Genomic DNA, 23428 nt, shown 5'->3' on the forward strand with positions numbered 1-23428 from the left:
CCACCATGGTGTAAATGCCTGTGCCACATCTACATAGTGTCGTGGGCCCGATCAATAAATCCTAAATACAAAAGTGTCAAAGAACAAGGCAGCAGAAATGGTAAATCTGGCCAATCATCAGTCCCTGTCCCACCTCACCTTCGTATCCCGCTCATGTCTCCATACAGGTGATGAGACCTATCAGGATATATTTCGTGATTTCTCTCTGATGGCGTCTGATGCTCCAGAGAAGTTGTCGCGGCGTAGCGGTGACGCCAGACTGAGCACGCTCTGAACGAGGCCCGGCCCGCCGGACAGCAAGGAGCGCCAGACATTTTACTAATAAATAGACAATTTATTGAGGCCACGATAGAACCGCCGCCGTGGAGGAGAGCGGCAGTGATGTCACTGGGGACGAGCGCGGACCCTCCAGCACTGTCCCGTCGGCCTCCCGATGACACCCGTCCTCATGCTTGCCGTCCTCATGGCCGTGTCCTGTTCCTTCCTCCTGTGGAGGCCATTGATCAGAGGATGACATGTCTGCCCCTGGTCTGTAGTCTCTGAACACAGGACTATCTGATGGCGGCTGCTCGACTCTGCACTCACAATAGCCATTAGCCAGAGCGGCACCATCGCTAGCCGGTAGCTCGCCATTCATAGTCCTGGAGTTCCTCTCTGCCTGGAAACAACAACTTCTGCCACAGATTTCAGGCAGAGTGAGGATGATGAGCGCTCCAAGGAGCAGGAAGGAGCCAGAGAGAAGGAAAGACATGGAGAAGTCCCCGGTCCGATCACACAGCCAACCTGCAAAAGAGAAGGACCTCCATTATTCCCCAACATGGAAACGCCGGTGACATCACCCCCGCCGAGCCAGGACCTCATGGACTGCCACATTCATCTCCAACCCCCCGCGCGACATCAATAAATGCTGGATTATTAGGACTATGGCATGCTTATGGGGGATCTCTGTTCTCAGGCTGCAGATTGACCTCATCAGGACAGATCCATGGAAGCCCTCATGGGAGAAAGGTCACACGTCCAGCTGTCCCCATATATGAGCTCCCTAACAAGGGGTCCACACCTAGAGCAAAGTCTCTGACCCAACATGGAATCCCTGAGCCCCCTGCTCTCCCATCTGCCTCCTCAATGTCTCTGGGTCAGCCTCTCCATCCTCCTGCTCACTCTGTCCTCCAGTCAGCCTCGCTGACCTCCCATCTGCCTCCTCCATGTCTCCATCCTCCCGCTCGCTCTGTCCTCCAGTCAGCCTCACTGACCTCCCATCTGCCTCCTCCATGTCTCCATCCTCCCGCTCGCTCTGTCCTCCAGTCAGCCTCACTGATCTCCCATCTGCCTCCTCCATGTCTCCATCCTCCCGCTCGCTCTGTCCTCCAGTCAGCCTCGCTAACCTCCATCCTCCCGCTCACTCGGTCCTCCAGTCAGCCTCGCTGCTCTCCCCATCTGCCTCCTCAATGTCTCTGGGTCAGCCTCTCCATCCTCCCGCTCGCTCGGTCCTCCAGTCAGCCTCGCTGACCTCCCATCTGCCTCCTCAATGTCTTTGGGTCAGCCTCTCCATCCTCCCGCTCGCTCTGTCCTCCAGTCAGCCTCACTGACCTCCCATCTGCCTCTATGATGTCTTTGTTCTCCGGTCAGCCTCATTGACCTCTCAGCCTTACTGACCTCCCTGCCACTCTGAGGGCCTCGACAACCTCTCTGTCCAACGATGACCTTCCCGATGTCCTTACCCTCCTGTTAGCCTCCCTGATGTCTCGGGCCTCCAGTCAGCCTCGCTGAACTCCCTGCCCTTCTGATGGCTTCATTGGTGTGTGGCGGCCACAGGTATCTATGAATGTCCTGTCTCCTGCGTTGATGTGTGGTGCTCACACCTGACTGTGGAGTCTGCGGTGATCCACGTCCTGGAGGACGGCTACTAAGAGCTCAATGGTTGAATCGTACAGTATATAGAGGGTGAATACTGTGTATAGGGTGCACCCATAATACAGGACAAGCACTAAGCTCCTGGGACTAGCACTTCCAATGAGACGGTAAGGGGCATTCACACTGGAAGAGGACCTGGCCGCGGGGTTTTGTATATTGAATTCGCCGGCCCCTCCACCTGCCTCCGGTCTTTGACTGACAGGTCACTGATTTTTAGTGACTTGCCTTCTCTGGCCAAAATATCACGCATGAGCAGTCGCTGCTGGGAGAGGCGGCGGCGTGGGCAGTCGCTGCTGGGAGAAGCGGCGGCGTGGGCAGTCGCTGCTGGGAGAAGCGGCGGCGTGGGCAGTCGCTGCTGGGAGAAGCGGCGGCGTGGGCAGTCATTCCACATGACGTAATTAAGATGAAGAATTGATATGTGCGTGCGCCGCCCTAAATATCAGTCGACTCTAAAAGAGCAGTGAAAGCAGATCACCGTTACGGCTCAAAGCGAGGAGCAAGGGAGACAGTCACCATGCGTGAAGACCCAAAGCAAAATAGTTCCAGCTCCTTAAAATTTCAAAGTTTATTTTCAATAAGATTCCATGTGACAAATGGAAACGCGTTGCTCTCATGCATTTGTATATAGATTTTGTGAAATCTGCTGTTACTTAGCTCAGAGTTGGAGCCAATAAATGTGGCTGTACAGATCACATGATGCAAGAGTACAAAATAAAACCAAAAAACTCCTGTATAACCAAGAAACAAAGATACAAAATTACTAATGAAACTTACATTTCTTTATGCATATTGAGGCCATTTGAGTAGCAGGTGATGAGGTTGTATATCCCGCCCTCCCCTCCCCTGGGGTCAGCGGCGGCATCTCCCGACCTCCCCTCCCCTGGGGTCAGCGGCGGCATCTCCCGACCTCCAATCCCCTGGGGTCAGTGGCGGCATCTCTAGCCCTCTCCTCCCCTGGGGTCAATGGCGGCATCTCCCGACCTCTCCTCCCCTGGGGTCAGAGGCGGCATCTCCCGACCTCCCCTCCCCTGGGGTCAGCGGCGGCATCTCCCGACCTCCAATCCCCTGGGGTCAGCGGCGGCATCTCCCGACCTCTCCTCCCCTGGGGTCAATGGCGGCATCTCCCGACCTCTCCTCCCCTTTGAAGGATGTTACCGGATGCTCATGACTATTGATGAATTGTCTAGACGCATGGGAAACTATTTGTGCGGTGAGAACTGGAGGAACAAGGTCAGTTAAATGTTGGGAAATGTGACCTATGTTCCTTGAGGCGCATCCTATATACCTTTGATAATCATCATGCATGATATTTGGGATGAAATCTGTTACTGTTGATAATTTCTACAGCAGTTGGTGCTGCATCTCTAAGACCCCGGCGCATCGGAGCAGGTTTTGCCATGAATGCTGGACTGAAAGAAGCTAGGAGAAAGACGATGCCGAGGGATGGCGCCGGCATAGCTGCAATGTGGAAAGAGCGTCCTCCTCATAATATCGGGTCTCAATGAGGGGTTTTATTTGGTTAAATTGTAAGGACAATGCAGGTTCTATACGATAAGCATTGGACTTACCCTTATAAGAACCAGAAGCATCTTCCGTTGTTCCAGGTTAGGGGCTACTCTTCCTGGATTGTGGATAGGGCCTCTTTCTCGGAAGTAATTCTTGTGATAATCTAATTCATGGACTCATTTGTTGCCATCATGGTAATTCCAGTAGAATTTACACGCAGAAGGAAGTGCAGATTGTGAGCCTAGGACGACTACCCTGGTACCTGACACTGGTTTGCAAAAAGAGGAGGTAAAAATGGGATGATCTCATCTTAAGACCTTCGGCTAGAAGGCAAAAATCTATCTGGAAAAATGAGAAATTGAAGTGAAAGTTTACAATGATTATTATCTGAGATCCTGTACAAAATCCCAGTATGGCAGACGCATCTCCTCTCCAGATGAAGAGCAAATCGTCTATGTATCCACCGTAGCAGAATACCCAAAGAACAAATGGATTATCAATGCAATAGAGACATTACCAGATTCGCTGATGAAGGGGAATACTTTGCACCTATGGATACTCCCCGCCAATGTAGAAAAAAAATGATTATCAAATGAAAAAGATTCTCAAGACTGAAAAGGCGACAAAAATAATAGAACATAAATCAGAAGAACAACTGTACTGTAAAGATGAACTTCTAGTGCATCGATGGCCATGTCATGGGGAATGGAAGTATCTAGTGCAACGACAACCAAGTGAAAGCAGAAGTTGTGGGAAGAGCAAATTTTGTCAGCGAATTGTTCCAACACATCTCTGGAATCTTCTAGAAAACATGCGGCTCTTTGAGAATGACTCGACTCCTTGCTCCAACCAGTCACCAAGGTGTTCAGTGACCCTATGCCCAATACATTGGCTCTTATTGGAGAAGGAGCAACAGCTTTCAGCACTTTTAGGTTCTTCCACTTTAGGATAAGCCCTTTGCGTTTTGGTGAGACCCCCGAAAGAGAATTAATAATAATTATAATAATAATTTTTATTTATATAGCGCCAACATATTCCGCAGCACTTTACAATTAAGCGGGGACATGTACAAACAATAAATTCAATACAAGGTGAGACAGTTTAACAGTTACATCAGGAGTGAGGTCCCTGCTCGCAAGCTTACAATCTACATGGAAATGGGGGGACACAATAGGTGGAAAGTTCTTGTTATTTCAGGTCTGGCAATTATAATAAGTCGGGATCATATAAAGCTGTATGATCCGGTCATCAGCCTGTATGTTAAAGTGCAATACTCAATTACCGAGTGCAGTTATCGAGTGCATGGAGGGTGTAGAAACAGATGAACAGTAGGGGGCAGATTCTGAATAATATTTAGGAGGGAACAGGGGAAAGTTAGGTTACTGAGTAGTTGAGGTGGTCGGCTTGTTTAAAGAGATGGGTTTTTAAAGCGCGCTTGAAGACATCGGGGCTAGGCATCAATCGGATCGTCTGGGGTAGAGCATTCCAGAGAACTGGTGCAGCACGAGAGAAGTCTTGGAGACGGAGGTGTGAGGTTCAGATTATGGGGGATGTTAGTCTTAGGTCATTTGTGGAACGGAGGGCACGTGTAGGACGATAGACTGAGATGAGAGAGGAGATATAAGGTGGTGCAGAACTGTAGAGAGCTTTGTGGGTGAGAGCAATGAGTTTATATTGGACCCTGTAGTGAATGGGTAACCAGTGTAATGACTGGCACAAGGTGGAGGCATCGGTGAAGCGGCTGGACATAAATACGACCCTGGCTGCCGCATTCAGGACAGATTGGAGAGGGGAAATTTTGGTAAGAGGGAGACCGATCAGAAGAGAGTTGCAGTAGTCCAGACGAGAGTGAATAAGAGCGACAGTAAGAGTTTTAGCAGTTTCCAAAGTGAGAAAAGGTCGGATTCTGGAGATGTTTTTAAGATGCAGGTGACAAGAGCGAGTGAGTGATCGGATATAGGGAGTAAAGGAAAGGTTAGTGTCGAATATGACCCCAAGGCAGCGGGCGTGCTGCTTGGGAGTTATGGTTGACCCCTCCAAGGTAATTTCGATATTAGGTAGAGTTAGGTTACTAGAGGGGGGAAACACAAGAAGTTCAGTTTTGGGGAGATTCAATTTGAGATAGAGGGAGGACATGATGCTAGACACAGCAGATAAACAATCCTTGGTGTTTTGTATTAGGGTAGGGGTGATGTCAGGGGAAGAAGTGTATAGTTGGGTGTCGTCAGCATAGAGATGATACTGGAACCCAAATCTGCTGATTGTTTGTCCAATAGGGGCAGTGTATAGAGAGAAGAGGAGGGGGCCTAGGACTGAGCCCTGAGGAACCCCGATAGTAAGGGGATGAGGAGGGGAAGAGGAGCCGGCAAAAGATACAGTGAAGGAGCGGTCAGAGAGGTAGGAGGAGAACCAGGAGAGAACGGTTTCCTTGAGGCCTATAGAGCGGAGCATAGTGAGGAGGAGCTGGTGATCCACAGTGTCAAATGCTGCAGAGAGATCCAGGAGAATCAGCAGGGAGCAGTGACCTTTGGATTTGGTTGTTAGTAGATCATTAGAGACTTTAGTGAGGGCAGTTTCAGTGGAGTGTAAGGAGCGGAAACCATATTGTAGAGGGTCGAGGAGAGAGTTATCTGAGAGATAGCGGATTAGACGGGAGTGGACCAAGCGTTCCAGGAGTTTAGAGATGAAGGGAAGATTAGAGACAGGTCTGTAGTTAGCAGTGCAGTTCTGGTCCAGGGATGGCTTTTTAAGTAAAGGGGTTATGATGGCATGTTTAAATGATGAGGGAAAGATACCTGACGAAAGAGAGAGGTTAAATATTTTAGTCAGGTGAGTGGTGACCACCGGTGAGAGGGACTGCAGGAGATGTGAAGGAATGGGGTCACTGTTGCAGGTTGTAGGCCGAGAAGAAGCGAGGAGCTGGGTAACCTCTTCTTGTGTGACCGGCTAAAAGATGGCTAGTGAGCTTGAAGTGCGGTAGGGAAGGGGATCCAGGCACTGAGGAGATTGGGCTGGGATGTCCTGATGGATGTGGTTGATTTTTTCCAAGAAATAAGTGGCCAGATCCTCCCCGCTGAGGTTGGTGGTGGGGGCCTGTGCTTTAGGTTTCAGGAGGGAGTTTAAGGTTTCGAAAAGTCGTTTTGGGTTGTTGGACAGTGAAGTGATGAGGGTGGTGAAGTAGGATTGTTTGGCCAGATGAAGGGCAGAGTTATAGGTTTTGAGCATGAATTTATAGTGGATGAAGTCCTCTGCTAAAAGAGATTTTCTCCACTGACGCTCAGCACACCTCGAGCAACGTTGAAGAAAGCGTGTTTGCATCGTGTGCCAGGGCTGCCGTTGTCTGTGTCGGATCTTTCTGCGAGTAGAAGGAGCTGCTTCATCTAGGACGCTCTTCAGTGTATTGTTGTAGTGTGACAATGCCAAGTCTGGACAGGAGAAGGAGGAGATGGGGGCTAAAGATGTGTGGAGATTGTCCATAAGCTGCTGGGTATTAATGGTACGTGTATTCCTATAAGTGTGGTAAGTGGGGGTGTCCCGGGTGAGGAGACAATTCTTAACAGAGAAGGAGAGAAGGTTGTGGTCAGAGAGCGGGAGAGGGAAGTTGGTAAAGTCATCCAGCAAGCAGAGACTGGAAAAAAACAGGTCCAGAGTGTTCCCGTCTTCATGGGTAGGAGAATTCGTAAACTGTGAGAGACGGAATGAAGAAGTTAGAGAAAGTAGATGAGAGGCAGATTGGGAGAGGGGGTCATCGATGGGGATGTTAAAGTCGCCCATGATGAGGGTGGGGATGTCACAGGATAGAAAGTGAGGAAGCCAGGTGGCAAAGTGATCCAAGAACTGTCGGGCGGAGCCTGGAGGGCGATACATGACTGCCACTCGCAGGGAGAAGGGTTTAAAGAGTCTGATGGTGTGGACTTCAAAGGAAGGAAACATAAGTGAGGGAACCGGGGGGGATGACCTGGAAAGCACATTGTGAGGAAAGGAGCAGACCAACACCTCCACCCTGTCTGTTGCCATGTCTGGCGGTATGTGAAAATTTCAGCCTTGATAATAAGATTTTTGTGTCCTTTTGAAAATCGATGGTGGGATTTCTAGACAGACAAATCTCTTGTATGTAGTGGTGTCCAACATAGATACCTAGAATGACTATAACCCTTAGGTCACAATAATGCCCATGACACTTTGTGACTACAATGTCAGACATATTTCTCAATTCCTGCAATGCAAAAACTGAAGATGGAAGGTTACTAGGTCTGTTCACACATCTAGTTATTACATCCAACCTGATCAATTCTCTCAACTGTTTCTTGGAAACGTATCAGACAATCAGCCCTGGATTGGACAAGATAAAAAAAAAAAAAAAAAAAAAAATAAATAGAGATTTTGTGTTTTAAACATCAAATCTTGGTTAATGGGTTAGTGGCTCCATTGGGATGTTTTGTCAATTGCAGTTTAGACACCGAAAATCATTGATGGGTAAAGAACAAGGTCAGAGGCGTCTCCTGAGGTCTCCTCCTCCGGGTCCAGGTCAGAGGCGTCTCCTGAGGTCTCCTCTTCCGGGTCCAGGTCAGAGGCGTCTCCTGAGGTCTCCTCTTCCGGGTCCAGGTCAGAGGCGTCTCCTGAGGTCTCCTCCTCCGGGTCCAGGTCAGAGGCGTCTCCTCCTCCGGGTCCAGGTCAGAGGCGTCTCCTCCTCCGGGTCCAGGTCAGAGGCGTCTCCTCCTCCGGGTCCAGGTCAGAGGCGTCTCCTCCTCCGGGTCCAGGTCAGAGGCGTCTCCTCCTCCGGGTCCAGGTCAGAGGCGTTTCCTGATGACTCTGTCCTGGAGGAGACATCTCCTGAGGTCTCCTCCTCCAGGTCCAGGTCAGAGGCGTCTCCTGAGGTCTCCTCGTCCAGGTCAGAGGCATATCCTGATGTCTCCTCCTCCGGGTCCAGGTAAGCGGCATTTCCTGATGTCTCTTCCTCCAGGTCAGAGGAGTCTCCCTGTGAGGCATTCTGGATAGACAACCCTGGCACCTGCCACCCACAAGGCCTTAATACAAAATTCCTAATAAAACCTAATTTCATCTCTTGTTCTGCTGTTGGCGCTGTGTTTTTTTTGTTTTATTCCTTGATTATTCACATGTTCATTGCTTTTATTTCCTACTCTTGCATCGTGATCTGTACAGACACATTTATGGACGCCAACTCTGTATATAGATTTTGTGAGATCTGATGTTACTTAGCTCAGACACAGACCGCCGGAGCGTGTTCGAAACACGTTGCTCTCTATTTGTCACATGGAATCACTTTTTTACTAAAAATTTCAAAGTTTTATTAAAACTAAAGTTCTAGCTTCTTAAAATCATTGACCTATCAGGCAAAGAGCAAGGCATGCAAATAACGCAGGCAGGAAAAGGCCGAGTGCAGCGTGATATTATACATCATTTACTGAAGAGATGTCGTTCTATGTATATATATATAACGACGTGACAGATTTCCTCAGTAAATGAACACATTTAATCTACATCCCAGCCAAGTCTTTACTTCATCCACAGTCCTGCTGGCAGGTCCTCAGCAAGTCCCTCTGGTCAGCTCTACCTGCACTACTGCTGCCCGCGTCTTCATGAACAGTCCTGCTGGCAGGTCCTCGGCAAGTCCCTCTGGTCACCTCTACCTGCACTACTGCTGCCCGCGTCTTCATGAACAGTCCTGCTGGCAGGTCCTCGGCAAGTCCCTCTGGTCACCTCTACCTGCACTACTGCTGCCCGCGTCTTCATGAACAGTCCTGCTGGCAGGTCCTCGGCAAGTCCCTCTGGTCACCTCTACCTGCACTACTGCTGCCGCCGTCTTCATGGTGGTCCGACAACTGTTTGCACTTTGTCTAAGTATTACTTTTGTGCAGATCGGAGTCACTCACCTGAAATAGGAGGTCCAAGGAGTCCTCCCACACTCTCAAGCATCTGGAGCAATCCAAGAGCAGGAAGGACCCTCTGTGCCCCTACGACCCACGGGAGGGCGGAGAACACTCCAGGAGTCAGCGCCCCGGCACAGAAGCCAAATGCAACGGCTGCAGCCCCCATCTCCACATCTCTACCTGCCAGGGGGAGCAGCCCAAGGACCACACCGGACAGCCCTGTCCACAGGCTCAGCAGGTGTAGGGTATGCTTTGGGCTGAGATCAGACAACCAACCAGCAAACAGGCGACCACCAACATCTGCTACGCCGACAAGAGCCATTAAAAAAGCAGCCGGCCGATCTCCAATGCCTTTTGTCCGCATATGAGCAACCAAATGAGCAAAGGGCACAAAATAAGCAGCATTGATCAGAGTTATAGCCAGGCAGTACTGTAGGAAGGCCAAATTACAAAGAAGTTCCCATCCCCATAGGAAGGACCGGTCAGGAGGGGAGTCACTGGAGGTCTGGAGAAGAGCCCCACATGGCACAGAATGAAGGGCCACTCCAGACAGCAAAAGCATAGCCCCACACCAGGAATATTCTTCCACAAGGTACTGTAGGAGAGGCGTCAGGGCAAACGAGAAGACCCCAACACCAGTCAGCACAAATCCAGTAGCAAGAGACCGCCTACGTGAAAAGTAGCATGTCACAGCGGCCATCGATGGTGAGAATATTAGCGCCCATCCAAGCCCTGCAGAAACACAGATACAAGGTTATCCCCTGCCCTAATCACATTTTAGCAGTCTGCCCACCCTCCCGTCATGTTGGGCACCCAAGTCAACGTTCACATAGGACTGGTTACCCGAGACGCCTCCGATGCTCAGATAAAGCTGGTAGAGTTCAGTGGATAATGAGGCTAAAAACAAGCCAAGAGATGAGAGGAAACCTCCCAAGATGACAACAGGGCGAGATCCAAACCGAAGGGCGAGTGCACAGCCCAGGGGACCTGCGGACAAGAAAACAGCACCAGTCAGACCCGGGTCATGTTTGGGACCGATCCTGCCAGAATTCATATATGGCACCACCTACAAGTGACCATCCAGGAGGGCTCATCAGCATGCTGGTCAGCGAGGAGAAGACATGATGCCGAAGCTCCCTGAGGAGATGCATCCAAACTATCCACCAGACCCAGTGGGGCTCTCGATCAACGCCCCATACCTCAGAGTCCGTCCTATATTGGGTCCTGATTTGGGTGAATAGGTTATACTTACTCAGTAGTTGTTGAACGGCAACGGCACAAGATGTCACCCATGACACACTCCCGGCTGGGGAGCCAAAATAGTCCACGAATTCCGGAAAAAATATCCCAAAGGAACGGAGAGTTCCAAATACTAAGCCGGCCTGAAGGAAGCAGGAGACGAGCAGCATGGCGCCCCACTTGTCCAGCATTTCTGGAAAGAAGGAGGACATTGAAACTAGAAGGCAAAAAAAAAAAAAAAAAAAAGCAGATCAGTAAAGAACAATTAAAGATGGAAAGAACAGCAAAATTCACAGCCAAAGCCAAGTGTGGGTAGAAATGAAGGCAGCCGAGCATCGGCATACAGTCCTGAGCAGACACAGACGTGTGAATGACGCCCTACAGCAATCCACCAGGGAACCTCTGGGGTTCTCATTTATCAATCCTTGTCTTCCACGATTACAACATAGTTCAGTCTCCAACAGCTCTGCTCACGCCTTCCACGAGTCCAGCGCCTCGCCCCACTACGGGCGCACGGCCGGCAACTCCGTTCACTGGAATCACAATGATCATACCAATCACAGGAATCAGATGAACAAGGCTGATCCCATCAATCACACCCATGAATCGCACACAAAGATCACATCCATCACAGGGGTCTCACACCCCCCCCCCCCCCCCAATTCCAGGGATCACTATCAAGATGAACAGCCAAGAGATCACACAGATCCCATCGCTGCCAACAGTTTGTCAAGAAAGCAACAGGAGTAATCATTCAGATCTCCCATCTGGTACCAATTTGTCAAGGAGACCACCATTAGGTCATGGACCACCGCTCCAATCATCAAGACAATTAGGCATTAATCGGCTGAGGATTGATGGACGAGGCCACGGCTGCTTCCACTACTAGGCCGGTTATTAGGGAGCTCACGGTGAGCGGATGGTATATACAGTATATATTTGCATATACAGTGGAGAAAGTGTGTATATATGCAGAAGTATTTGATAAAGCTGTTAAAATCGGCAGTGTCCCACCTACAAAGAATGAAGAGGTCTAATTTTTATCGTAGGTCACTTCCTGTGAAAGACAGAATCTTAATTATGTAAAAATCATACAAAATGGTTTTCTGAATTTTTTTTAAATTTGCATTTTATTCCATGAAATAAGTATTTGATACAATAACAAAACAGAACTTAATATTTGGTCCAGAAACCTTTGTTACAATTACAGAGGTCAGACGTTTCCTGTAGTTCTTGACCAGGTTTGCACACACTGCAGCAGGGATTTTGGCCCCCTCCTCCATACAGATCTTCTCCAGATCTTTCAGGTTTCGGGGCTGTCGCTGGGCAACATTGAGTTTCAGCTCCCTCCAAAGATTTTCTATTGGGTTCAGGTCTGGAGACTGGCTAGGCCACTCCAGGACCTTGAAATGCTTCTTACGGGGTGTTACGCTCATGCCCGGACTGGCTGGCGTGAGTGTGGTTAGAGGTCCCACTGGGCCACGAACCGAGGAGTGCCTGGAGGGGAGTGACTAGGGGCCTCGCCAGATCCGACCACAAACACACGGCGGCTTAATCGACTCTGTGGTCCGAGGAGGGACATGGGAAATGGCCCAGGTGCTACTCCAAGTCAGACCCCGGTCACAGCTGTTGACCCACACCGGGGAATGCAGGAACGGGCAGGCACGGCTGGTATGCAGACAGGAGGGTACTGGCAGGCACAGCTGGTATGCAGACAGGAGGGTACTGGCAGGCACAGCTGGTATGCAGACAGGAGGGTACTGGCAGGTAGGAACGCAGGCTAGATAGGGACCAGTACAGACTGGGATACAGGAACAGAGCCGCAGGCGCGGAGGACAAGCAGAACAGAGTGAAACCGCAAGCACGGAGGACGAGCAGAGCGAAACCGCAAGCGCGGAGGACAAGCGAGGCAGAACAGAGCAGAGTGAAACCGCAGAGCAGAAGGTGCTGGCAGACAAGACAGGGCTCTGTTCACATGGAACAGACTGGGAAACACAGGAAGATAGCTAGAACACAGGAGGTAGATACTGAGGCAGGGAAACGGGACAAGCAGAACCAGATACACACAAGGTACTTACAATGAAGTAGAAAGTGGACACAAAACTCACAAACAGAAGTACAGAGACAACGCGTTGGAGTTAGGTGCAGGTTCAGACACTGCAGGAAAAGGGAAGGATAGGACATAGAGACAAACAGGTAACAGGCTAAGACAGGAACAAGCCTGGGAACTCAGCCCCCAGGGTGGCGGAAACAGACACGATACAGGACAGAACCTGGCAACTCAGCTGCACAGAACACACTGAAAGAAAGCGTTGCTCAGGCACCTCCTACTGGGTGGAGGGGGTTTAAGTATCCAGTGACTCACAGCAATAGGCTGGGGACGCATTAGGAGTGCGCACACTGTAACTTTAAGAATCAGGCAGTAACAGGGCCGCCGCCCTAAGAAATCAGACAAGAGACATGCACACAGCAAGTACTGGAGCAAAGTGAACAGCCTGGACTGATAGGCAAGTTGGCGGTCTTGCATGGTGGGAGATGGTAAGTCATGCCAGCATGCCGCCAGGGATGTTACACGGGGCAACGCCTTAATTGCCCTGGCAGTGTGTTTCAGATCATTGTCATTCTGGAAGACCCAGCCACGACCGTCTTCAATGCTCTTACTGAGGGAAGGAGGTTGATGGCCAAAATCTCGCAAGACATGATCCCATCCATCCTCCCTTCAATACGGTGCAGTCGTCCTGTCCCATTTGCAGAAAAGCAACCCCAAAGTATGATGTTTCCCCCACCATGCTTCATGATTGGGATGGTGTTCTTGGGGGTTGTACTCATCCTTCATCTTCTGGTCTCATCTGACCACATGACCTTCTCCCATGCCTCCTCTGAATCATACAGATGGTCATTGGAGAACTTCAAATGGGCCTGGACATGTGCTGGCGTGAGCAGGGGGACCTTGCGTGCCTTGCAGGATCCTAATCCATTACAGTGTAGTGTGTTACTTACGGTAATGTTTGAGACTGGTCCAACAGTTGTCTTCTCACCAAGCTTCTTGCCTATTGTCCTGTAGCCCATCCCAGCCTTGTGCAGGTCTACAATTTTGTCCCTGGTGTTCTTAGACAGCTCTTTGGTCTTGGCCATGGTGGAGAGGTTGGAGTGTGATTGAGTGTGTGGACAGGTGTCTTTCTGTCTGTCACAGGTGAAGTAAAAATTACAGACCTCTCCATTCTTTGTAGGTGGATACACACACACACACACGATTCCTGTACGCGGAACGCAACCCCGACAGGGCCACGACGATCCCCGCAAGCAACAACTACAGGGCCACAACCAATCGCGGCAAACAACCCCTACAGGGCCACAACCATCCCTGCACCAACTCCTACAGGGCCACAACCATCCCCGTACGCGGCACGCAACACCTACAGGGCCACAACCATCACCTCACTGAGCTTCATCTGATGACCGACTTCTCCGAGCCTCACTTCTGACAGTCACCTGGTTCACAGCTGTAGAGTCAGATAAGGGCTGAACTCCAAGTGAGTTAAGAGTTACAGCCGCATGCAATCACCGTGAAGCTCGACTTCTCTCAGGGCAGGTAATCGTTGAACCGATCAGCAAGAAGTCAATCTTTGACCTGATGGTGGTAAAGTAAAACAGATCATAATTCAGCAACTGGGAGCAAAAACTGAGAAGCTGGGAGAATTAACCCTACCTGTGGGCAAAAACTAAGAACTTATGGTCTGATCTCCTAACCCTGGAGCAAAACTGAGAACCTGGGAGAATAGACCCTACGTGCTAGCAAAGCAGTAACAGAAATATCAGACTAACATGAAAGGGTGGTGGGTCAGAGAGGGAACAGCCAGAATCATGGTGAATCCGGTGATATAGAATCCATTTACATAAGTACTTTGGCCCTGGTCTGAGTCCAGCCTCATTAACCAGCTCAGCTGATTCCATCGGTAGATGACATCTCTTCCTTCTAGTGCAGTCACACCCAGAGCTGCAGTAACAAAGGACATTCTACTTCTGTAATCATAATTATGCCCCCTCCCCATCACATATTCAGCTTATTAATAACAGCCAGAGTCCCTCTGGCTGTTATGACCCGCTGCCCCTCTGGCTGTTATGACCTTCTGCCAACGTGATGCATAGCCAGCAACCAGATTCTGTCCAGGTTTCAGAGGATTCTTAGCCCAGTCCTCATAGCCAACGGCCTCCAGGTCACTAATATTCTCATGTTTAATGCTGCAAAATATTTTCTATGGGGCTCATCAGGCGGCTGTGAAGGACATTCCAGAAACTTCCAGGACTCCTGAAACCAAGTCTGGGTGGACTGTTCAGTGTCCCCTGAGGTATCCGAAAATCCTAGGAGAAAATGTCCTGATTGAATCCAACTTGTTCCCCACATTCTGCAAGTTTTCAGACCCAAAAGATAAAAATAGTGGCCTGTCGTGCTTGACTGTAGACATAACAGAGCCGCTGCCATGCTCCACTGGATAACCACCGGACGCCGCCATGCTTTACTGTAGGCATCAGAGCCCGCGCCATGCTTTACTATAGTCAGGGTGTTCAATATTCCACCCCCGGACATCACTGACCCATAGTCTGTAGATTTAAGGTTTTTGTTCCTTCGCTTCACAGAACAGAATCCCAGAGCATCTGTAGTCAAGTCTATGGTTCTGGGCATATTGGAGGCTTTTGGGCCAGCAGAGGTGATGTCCTGGAGTTCTGGCTGGTGTTGAATCCTTTTTTGACAATGATCTGTTCTCTAAGAACAGTGGTCCAACAGCTTGAGGACCCAAGAAAATTAGTGACCTGGAGGCCATTGCCCATGAGGGTGGCAGCCAGAAGCTGGTATCTGACTAAGCATCACATCTACAGCAGATCACAACAGCCAGAATGGCGACAATAAGTACTAAAGGTGCATCGCCGTCATCGTACTAGAATCATAGAATCATAGAATGGTAGAGTTGGAAGGGACCTCCTGGGTCATCTGGTCCAACCCCCTGCTCAAAGCAGGATTCACTAGATCATCTCAGACAGATGTCTGTCCAGCCTCTGTTTGAAGACGTCCATTGAAGGGGAACTCACCACCTCTCGTGGCAGCCTGTTCCACTCATTAATCACCCTAACTGTCAAAAAGTTTTTTCTAATATCTAATCTGTGTCTCCTCCCATTTAGTTTCATCCCATTGCTTCTAGTCTTTCCTTGTGCAAATGAGAATAAAGATGATCCTTCTACAATGTGACAGCCCTTGACATATTTGTAGACAGCTATTAAGTCTCCTCTCAGTCTTCTTTTTTGCAAGCTAAACATTCCCAAATCCTGCAACCGTTCCTCATAGGACATGGTTTGCAGACCAGTCACCATTCTGGTCGCTCTTCTCTGAACTTGCTCCAGTTTGTCGATGTCTTTTTTAAAATGTGGTGCCCAAAACTGTACACAGTATTCCAGATGAGGTCTGACCAAAGAGGAGTAAAGACCGATAATGACTTCACGTGATCTAGACTGTATGCTTCTGTTAATACATCCCAGAATTGTATTTGCCTTTTTTGCTGCTGCATCACACTGTTGACTCATGTTCAGTCTATGATCTATTAGTATACCTAAGTCTTTTTCACATGTACTGTTGCTTAGCTCTATTCCTCCCATTCTGTATATGCTTTTTTCATTTTTATTGCCCAGATGTAGTACTTTGCATTTTTCCCTGTTAAAAACCATTCTGTTGGTTGCTGCCCACTGCTCCAGTTTATTTAGGTCTTTTTGAATCCTCTCTCTCTCTTCTCTAGTATTAGCTATCCCTCCTAGCTTTGTGTCATCAGCAAATTTAATCAGTTTACCCTCAATTCCTTCATCTAAATCATTGATGAAGATGTTGAACAATACAGGTCCCAAGACGGAGCCCTGTGGTACCCCACTTGAGACATTCATCCAGCTGGATGTGAAGCCATTTACAACTACCCTTTGAGTCCGATCACTAAGCCAGTTATGAATCCACCTAACAGTTGCCTGGTCCATTGCATACTTGGTCATTTTTTCAATAAGGATGGTGTGAGATACTTTGTCAAATGCTTTGCTGAAGTCAAGATATACTATATCTACAGCATTTCCCTGATCCACCCAGTCAGTGATTCTGTCATAGAAGGAAATTAAGTTAGTCTGACATGACTTGTTAGTTACAAACCCATGCTGACTCTGGTTAATCACTTCATTCTTATCCATGTACTTACATACATGTTGTTTAATAATTTGTTCAAAGATCTTTCCTGGTATAGAAGTCAGACTCACCGGCCTATAGTTCCCTGGGTCCACCTTCTTCCCCTTTTTGAAAATAGGAACAACATTTGCTCTTCTCCAGTCTTCTGGGACTTCTCCTGTTCTCCAAGAATTTTCAAAGATTATGGAGAGTGGTTCTAAAATTTCTTCTACGATCTCCTTCAGTACTCTGGGGTGTAATTCATCTGGACCTGGAGACTTGAACTCATTTATGTTAGCTAAATATTCCCTCACAATCTTTCTGTTTACAGATAACTTGGATTCCTCTATTCCTTTAAAAGGACAGTGAAGATCAGTTAATGTTACATTTTCTTTCTGAGAGAAAACAGATGCAAAATAGGAATTAAAAAGTTCGGCCTTCTCAACATCCTCTCTTACCATTTCTCCATTTTCATCCTGTAAAAATCCTATAGCATCTTTGACTTTTCTTTTACTTTTGACATACCCCCAAAATCCTTTTTTATTGCTTTTGACATCTCTTGCAAGCCTTAATTCATTGTCAGCTTTAGCTAACCTGATACATGCCCTGCAGGATCTGCAGACTGCATTATAATCTTCTTTAGATATGCCTCCCTCTTTCCATTTAATAAACATTTCTTTCTTTCTTTTTAGCATGTGTTTAAGTTCTGTGTTCATCCATCCTGGTTTCCTTAAATGCTTCCCATTCTTCCTACTTTTCGGGATTGTTAACGATTGTGCTTTGAGAATCTCATTTTTAAAAATTTCCCATCCTTCCTGGACATTTTTGTCCTTAAGGACATCCAGCCATTGGATCCCTCCTATTCTCTTTCTGAGTCTCTTAAAATCTGCCTTTCTAAAATCTAACCTTGAAGTTTGAGTCTTCACATGTCTTCCTCCTCTAGTTATCCAAAATTCTATAATAGCATGATCGCTGCCTCCTAGGGTCCCAGCCACCTTTACCTCCTCAACCATTTCCTCCCTGTTTATAAGGATTAGATCCAAAGTAGCAGATCCCCTTGTTTTCTCCCCTACCTTTTGGAAGATAAAGTTGTCAGCAAGAGAGGATAAGAATTTGCTTGACCTGTTAGTTTTACTTGAGAGAGATTCCCAACAAATGTCTGGATAGTTGAAATCTCCCATGACCACTACGTCATATTTTTTGGAGAACTTGGTCATTTGATACATAAAGAGTTCATCCATATCTTCAGCTTGCCCAGGTGGCCTGTAGTAAATGCCTACAATGGTGTCCTTTCCGTTGTTCTCTCCTTGTATTCTTACCCAAACAGTTTCCACAGAACTCCCAGTCTCTGAAGCTTCAATCTCTGTGCAGATATTCGCTTTTCTAACATACAATGCGACACCTCCTCCTTGTTTATCAAGTCTGTTTCTTGCAGATAAGTTGTATCCTTTTATTCCAATCATGTGTATCGTCCCACCAAGTTTCAGTGATTCCAATGACATCATATTTCTTTTCCTGCATTAGTAGTTCCAATTCTCCTTGTTTGTTGCCCATGCTTTATGCATTTGTATAAAAACATTTTAGTTTGTGATTGGTTTCTCTTCCTCCCATATTTTTATTATTTAGATTTTTTTGTCTTTGTTCTTCCTTTCCACTTCCAGTAGCAGAGATCTCAATAGTATTTGTCAGCTGTATGGCTTTTTCTGGCCTTTTGCTTCCCTTCCCACATTGTTCTGGTATAAAGCTCTCCTGATGAGTGTAGCAAGGCGACTTCCAAATACATGTTTTCCAGTCTTCGCAAGGTGCACCCCATCTCTAGCAAGTAGTCCATCGTATAGGTAATTCATTCAGTGATCCAGAAATCCAAATCCTTGTTGACGGCACCATCGACGTAGCCAGTTGTTCACCTGTAGAATCTTATTCCACCTCATTGTTCCATGGCCATCCACTGGGAGGATGGATGAGAAGACCACCTGCGCTCCCAATTCTTTCACTTTCTTGCCTAAGTCTTCAAAGTCACTGCAGATGGTTTCCAGGTCCTTTCTTGCGGTGTCATTTGTCCCCACATGTATTAGCAGGAATGGGTAGTGATCTGTAGGTCTGAAGAGTCTTGATATCCTGTCAGACACATCTGTAATTTTTGCTCCTGGAAGACAGCACATTTCTCTTGAGGTTATGTCTGGTCTGCAGATAGCGGCCTCTGTTCCTCTTAACAGGGAATCCCCCATGACCACCACTCTCCGTTTTTTCTTCACAACATTCTTCTTTCTCCATCCAGGAGGATTCTGAGGGCTTACAAGGTTATTCATTGCTGGCAAAGTCTTATCTTGCTGTATTTCTTCGTGGTTCTCCTGTGTGAGAGCCTGGTACTGGTTCCTGAGCAGTATGGGTGCTGACTGCCTCTCGATCCTCCTGCTTCTGTGGGTCACATGCTTCCATTCCTCTGTTTCCTCAGGTGCAGTGAGAATTTCTTCTCTTTCTGAATCATGAAGAGATAATTCTGCTCTGTCTAAGAACTCTTCACCTTCCTTAATGATTTTCAAGGTAGTTAACCTCTCTTCTAGATTTCGCAACTTTTCCTCCAACAGGGACACAAGCTTGCATTTCTGGCATGTGAAGTTTGGCTTTTCCACTGGCAAGTCTGTGAACATGTAGCAGGATATGCAGCTCACCAAATGGCTCCTGGACTCTTCCATGTTCTTACTGTTAATGTTCTGAAAACAGTGAAAAAAGCTTAAAAAAAAAGCTTCAAAATGCGCGGTTTACCGATGTCCTCTTTTCAGCTCCAACAGCCAAAATCCAGTGTTCTTTGAGCTCGCGGAGACTCTTCACTTACCCCAAAATGCAGTGGGAATATGCAAATTATCTCCTCAGGACTCCTCCCCTGGTTTTTAAAGTCATTAAGGGCATTTTGTGGCGAATTTTGTTCACTGTAAACAGCAGAAAATGAGAACAATTGACAAATAAACCAAACCTAACACCATGGAGGTTGGGGGAGGGGTTGTTGTATATTACATCTGTGACTGGAGTATACATCGTATATCCTGCAGTGACCGGGTCCTGCTCAGGTACTGGTGCTCAGAGGGTTAATGAGTCTCCATCTACAGATGCACATGAAACATACAGCAATAATTGACTAGAAAGGTGTTGGCTTCATCAGGTCTACAATTAACTCTTCGGAGCCCAGACTAACGGTGGATCCAACACGGTACATTTTCTACATGCAGCCGGATGCAGCGGCTAGAGACTGTCAGAGAGGACCGCCGCAGTCACAGCACCGCCGCCCGCAAACACCTACAGTGGGTGACTGACTTCAATATTGAACACGATCTATTGGTAAAAGTCATGAAGTTCTCCCGCCCAATCCACACAGCAAAGAAATCACCTCAGATGTCCATAAATAATGAGAAATGACACAGAGAAAAAGTATTGAACACATGAAGAAAGAGGAGCAAAAAGCCCTGGAAAGTCCTGACACCGGCTGAGATCTATCAGGAATTAGAAAGCCATCCGGCCACTTAGTGACCAATAATATCAGCTGGTTCACCTGATGATCTATAAAAAGGTGTCTTTACCAAGGGGCCACACAAGAAACATCTCATGATGGGTAACACCAGTGAGCTGTCTCAAGACCTTTACAACCTTATTGTTGCAAAACATACTGATGGCATTGGTTACAGAATAATTTCTAAACTACTGAAGGTTTCGGTGAGCGCTGCTGGGCCATAATCCGGAAGTGGAAAAAACGTTTCACCATAAACCGGCCACAACCGGGTGCTCCCCGCAAGATTTCACCATACACAACCAGGTGCTCCCCGCAAGATTTCACCATACACCAGCCACAACCAGGTGCTCCCCGCAAGATTTCACCATACATCAGCCACAACCAGGTGCTCCCCGCAAGATTTCACCATATGCCAGCCACAACCAGGTGCTCCCCGCAAGATTTCACCATACGCCAGCCACAACCGGGTGCTCCCCGAAGATTTCACCATATACCAGCCACAACCGGGTGCTCCCCGCAAGATTTCAACGGCCACGATCAGCTGCTCCCCGCAAGATTTCACCATACACCAGCCCATACAGCAAGATATCATACAGAGGAGTGAAAAAAAATAAATGATCAGAAGAACGGTCCTAGAGCCAAGGAACACCAGTGGAGAGCTACTGAAAGACCTGAAATCAGCAGGTGCAATTGTTTCACTATAAAATGATGCACTCAACCTCCGGGGCCCGTGGGCACGCTCACCGTGCAACCTCCAGGGTCCCGTGGGCACGCTCACGGCGCAACCTCCAGGGCCCGTGTGACGACACAGCTGCTAATCTTAGTCAGCCAGACGTCTAGATTTTTTAAGCCAAGAGAAATACACCATTATGTTTATGTTGACTTTAGAACTTGTATTTTTCTTTGATGGGTCAAGAAGGACAGACTAGTATTTGTATAAAGCACATATAAATCCTCCAAATCAATAAATTCCCCTCTGATAGAACCTAAACATGAACAAAACAGAGCGTAGGGATAAAAATACATCATCTTTTATAGAAATAAATTTATTACCCAAAATAGCAAACTATTATATGGACAATTATACATATCTTCAACCAGGGTACAAAAGACGGCTGACTATAATCCTCGCAGTTCACTGGAATAAATCAGCCACCCATAACCGTTCTGAAAATGAATAGATCCCCACAAAAGGTATATGAATAGACCCTAGAGGGGAAGTCTCAGTATACTATAAGCGGTCATTCGGTAAATATCATCAAGGACCCCAATCTAGACAGAACATATCATAATCCCATTAAGAGAGCTGTACTAATTGCTGCAACAAGTGTATAGTAATGACAAAATAATAATAATATACAGCCAGACAAATAGGAACAGCTGATATACCTGTACTTATCCTAGAAGGCCAGAACCCGGGAGCTAGAGGAGCATAGCCCGAAGGATGCGCCACGAGCTTCAATAAAAGATCAGTGTTTTTATCCCTACGCTCTGTTTTGTTCTTTTAGTATTTGTAGAAGTCTGAATGTTGACTTCTCTTGGTGGGTGAACAATGAATGTTTGCTAAATATGATGATTAACCATAGTGTGGACCCTGTGGCTTGTGGACTCACAAAACAGGAGGACAACTACACAAATTCATTAAACGCTTAAACAATGAGACCTGAGCCCTGCGCCTTCCCTCCTTGACCTGTAGATGTGTGCTTGAAAGGCCAATTGTGAACTATTGAAGGGACATTTGCCTATGAAGAAGTGTGACTTTTGCAGAAAGAGATTCAGAGAGACTCTTCAGACCATCAGCTTGGTGGCATGGCTCCATCCAGAGAGACACAGATTTGGATTCTACATGATTCCAGTCTAAGGGTACCGGCCCTGACTGGAAGGATACAGATCTGCTCCATTGACATTTGGGGAGACCAGGTTGGGAGGAGATCCCACAGGAGACCATCCGCACCCTCATCAGGAGCATCCCCAGGCGTTGTAGGGAGGTCATACAGGCACGTGGAGGCCACACACAATACTCAGCCTCATCAGGAGCATGCCCAGGCGTTGTAGGGAGGTCATACAGGCACGTGGAGGCCACACAGAATACTCAGCCTCATCAGGAGCATGCCCAGGCGTTGTAGGGAGGTCATACAGGCACGTGGAGGCCACACACAATACTCAGCCTCATCAGGAGCATGCCCAGGCATTGTAGGGAGGTCATACAGGCACGTGGAGGCCACACACAATACTCAGCCTCATCAGGAGCATGCCCAGGCGTTGTAGGGAGGTCATACAGGCACGTGGAGGCCACACACAATACTCAGCCTCATCAGGAGCATGCCCAGGCGTTGTAGGGAGGTCATACAGGCACGTGGAGGCCACACACAATACTCAGCCTCATCAGGAGCATGCCCAGGCATTGTAGGGAGGTCATACAGGCACGTGGAGGCCACACACAATACTCAGCCTCATCAGGAGCATGCTCAGGCGTTGTAGGGAGGTCATACAGGCACGTGGAGGCCACACACAATACTCAGCCTCATCAGGAGCATGCCCAGGCGTTGTAGGGAGGTCATACAGGCACGTGGAGGCCACACACAATACTCAGCCTCATTGTGACTTGTGTTAAGGACATTACATCACAGTTGGATCGGCCTGTAGTGGGTTTTCCACTGTTATTTTGGGGGTGACTCCACATCCAGGCCTCCATTGGTTAATAAATGTGATTTCCATTGATGATTTTTGGGTGATTTTGGTGTCAGCACATGCAGCTTCTACAGAACAAAGTATTCAATGAGAAGATTTCATTCATTCACATCTAGGAGGGGGGATTTCAGGGGTCCCTTTAGTTTTTTCAGCAGTGTATAATATACAGAGAGCGGTATATACGGCAGGTTACACATTGACCTATTACACCCGGATATACCACCTCCATCTCACCTTGCTGTCACCGGTTACCGGCTCCTCACGTTTCCCCACACCAGGCAGCCGCGCTTTCTCTGTGACATGTTCACACTTGACGTTATCAGAGCAGCCGCTCCGTCTTGTCTCCGTTCCGGTCACGTTTTCTCAGTCTCCGCCTTCTGTCACTTTTCTAGTTAGTGATTAATATTTATGAGTGACGCAATAAAGGAAATGACCAATGAGGAGTCGCTTACAGGACGCGAGCGACAGTGGGCGGGAACCTGCATTGAC

General features: G+C 47.9%; 2 protein-coding genes across 5 annotated transcripts in view; one reads left to right on the forward strand and one right to left on the reverse strand.

The window, feature by feature from the left end:
* ACAP1 (ArfGAP with coiled-coil, ankyrin repeat and PH domains 1) overlaps positions 1-924 on the forward strand; it is a 376352-nt gene extending 375428 nt beyond the window's left edge. The window contains exon 22 of the mRNA XM_073654642.1: positions 168-924. Within this exon, the coding sequence (XP_073510743.1) occupies positions 168-274 (107 nt within the window). The 3' untranslated portion in view covers positions 275-924. The remainder of the gene's footprint in view (positions 1-167) is intronic.
* LOC141167203 (monocarboxylate transporter 13-like) lies at positions 314-23420 on the reverse strand. Of its 4 annotated transcripts, none has more exons than XM_073654645.1 (6): positions 23174-23419; positions 14043-14181; positions 10564-10767; positions 10155-10298; positions 9315-10043; positions 314-783 (listed from the first exon to the last, which is right to left on the reverse strand). In XM_073654645.1, the coding sequence occupies exons 3-6, from the start codon at positions 10760-10762 to the stop codon at positions 335-337; spliced, it is 1521 nt and encodes a 506-aa protein (XP_073510746.1). In that variant the 5' UTR covers positions 10763-10767; positions 14043-14181; positions 23174-23419; the 3' UTR covers positions 314-334. The 4 variants fall into 4 exon arrangements, with proteins under 4 accessions (XP_073510746.1, XP_073510745.1, XP_073510747.1 ...); XM_073654644.1 differs by having other exon boundaries at positions 13988-14181; XM_073654646.1 differs by lacking the exon at positions 14043-14181 and having other exon boundaries at positions 10564-10743; positions 23174-23420.
* Positions 23421-23428: the final 8 nt, after the last annotated feature.

Source organism: Phyllobates terribilis, unplaced genomic scaffold (genome assembly GCF_046119375.1).
Source record: "Phyllobates terribilis strain yellow unplaced genomic scaffold, ASM4611937v1 Scaffold_11__3_contigs__length_659146591, whole genome shotgun sequence".
NCBI classification, from domain to species: Eukaryota; Metazoa; Chordata; class Amphibia; order Anura; family Dendrobatidae; genus Phyllobates; species Phyllobates terribilis.

Bases quoted from the DNA above. Each gene is read 5' to 3' on its own strand.
- LOC141167203 (XM_073654645.1), bottom strand. From the start codon at position 10,762: ATGTCCTCCTTCTTTCCAGAAATGCTGGACAAGTGGGGCGCCATGCTG. The intron at 10,044-10,154 runs GTAACCAGTCCT...GTGTTTCTGCAG, and splicing joins GAGCATCGGAGGCGTCTCGG to GGCTTGGATGGGCGCTAATA. The intron at 784-9,314 runs GTGAGTGACTCC...TCTCTTTTGCAG, and splicing joins CCTTGGACCTCCTATTTCAG to GTTGGCTGTGTGATCGGACC.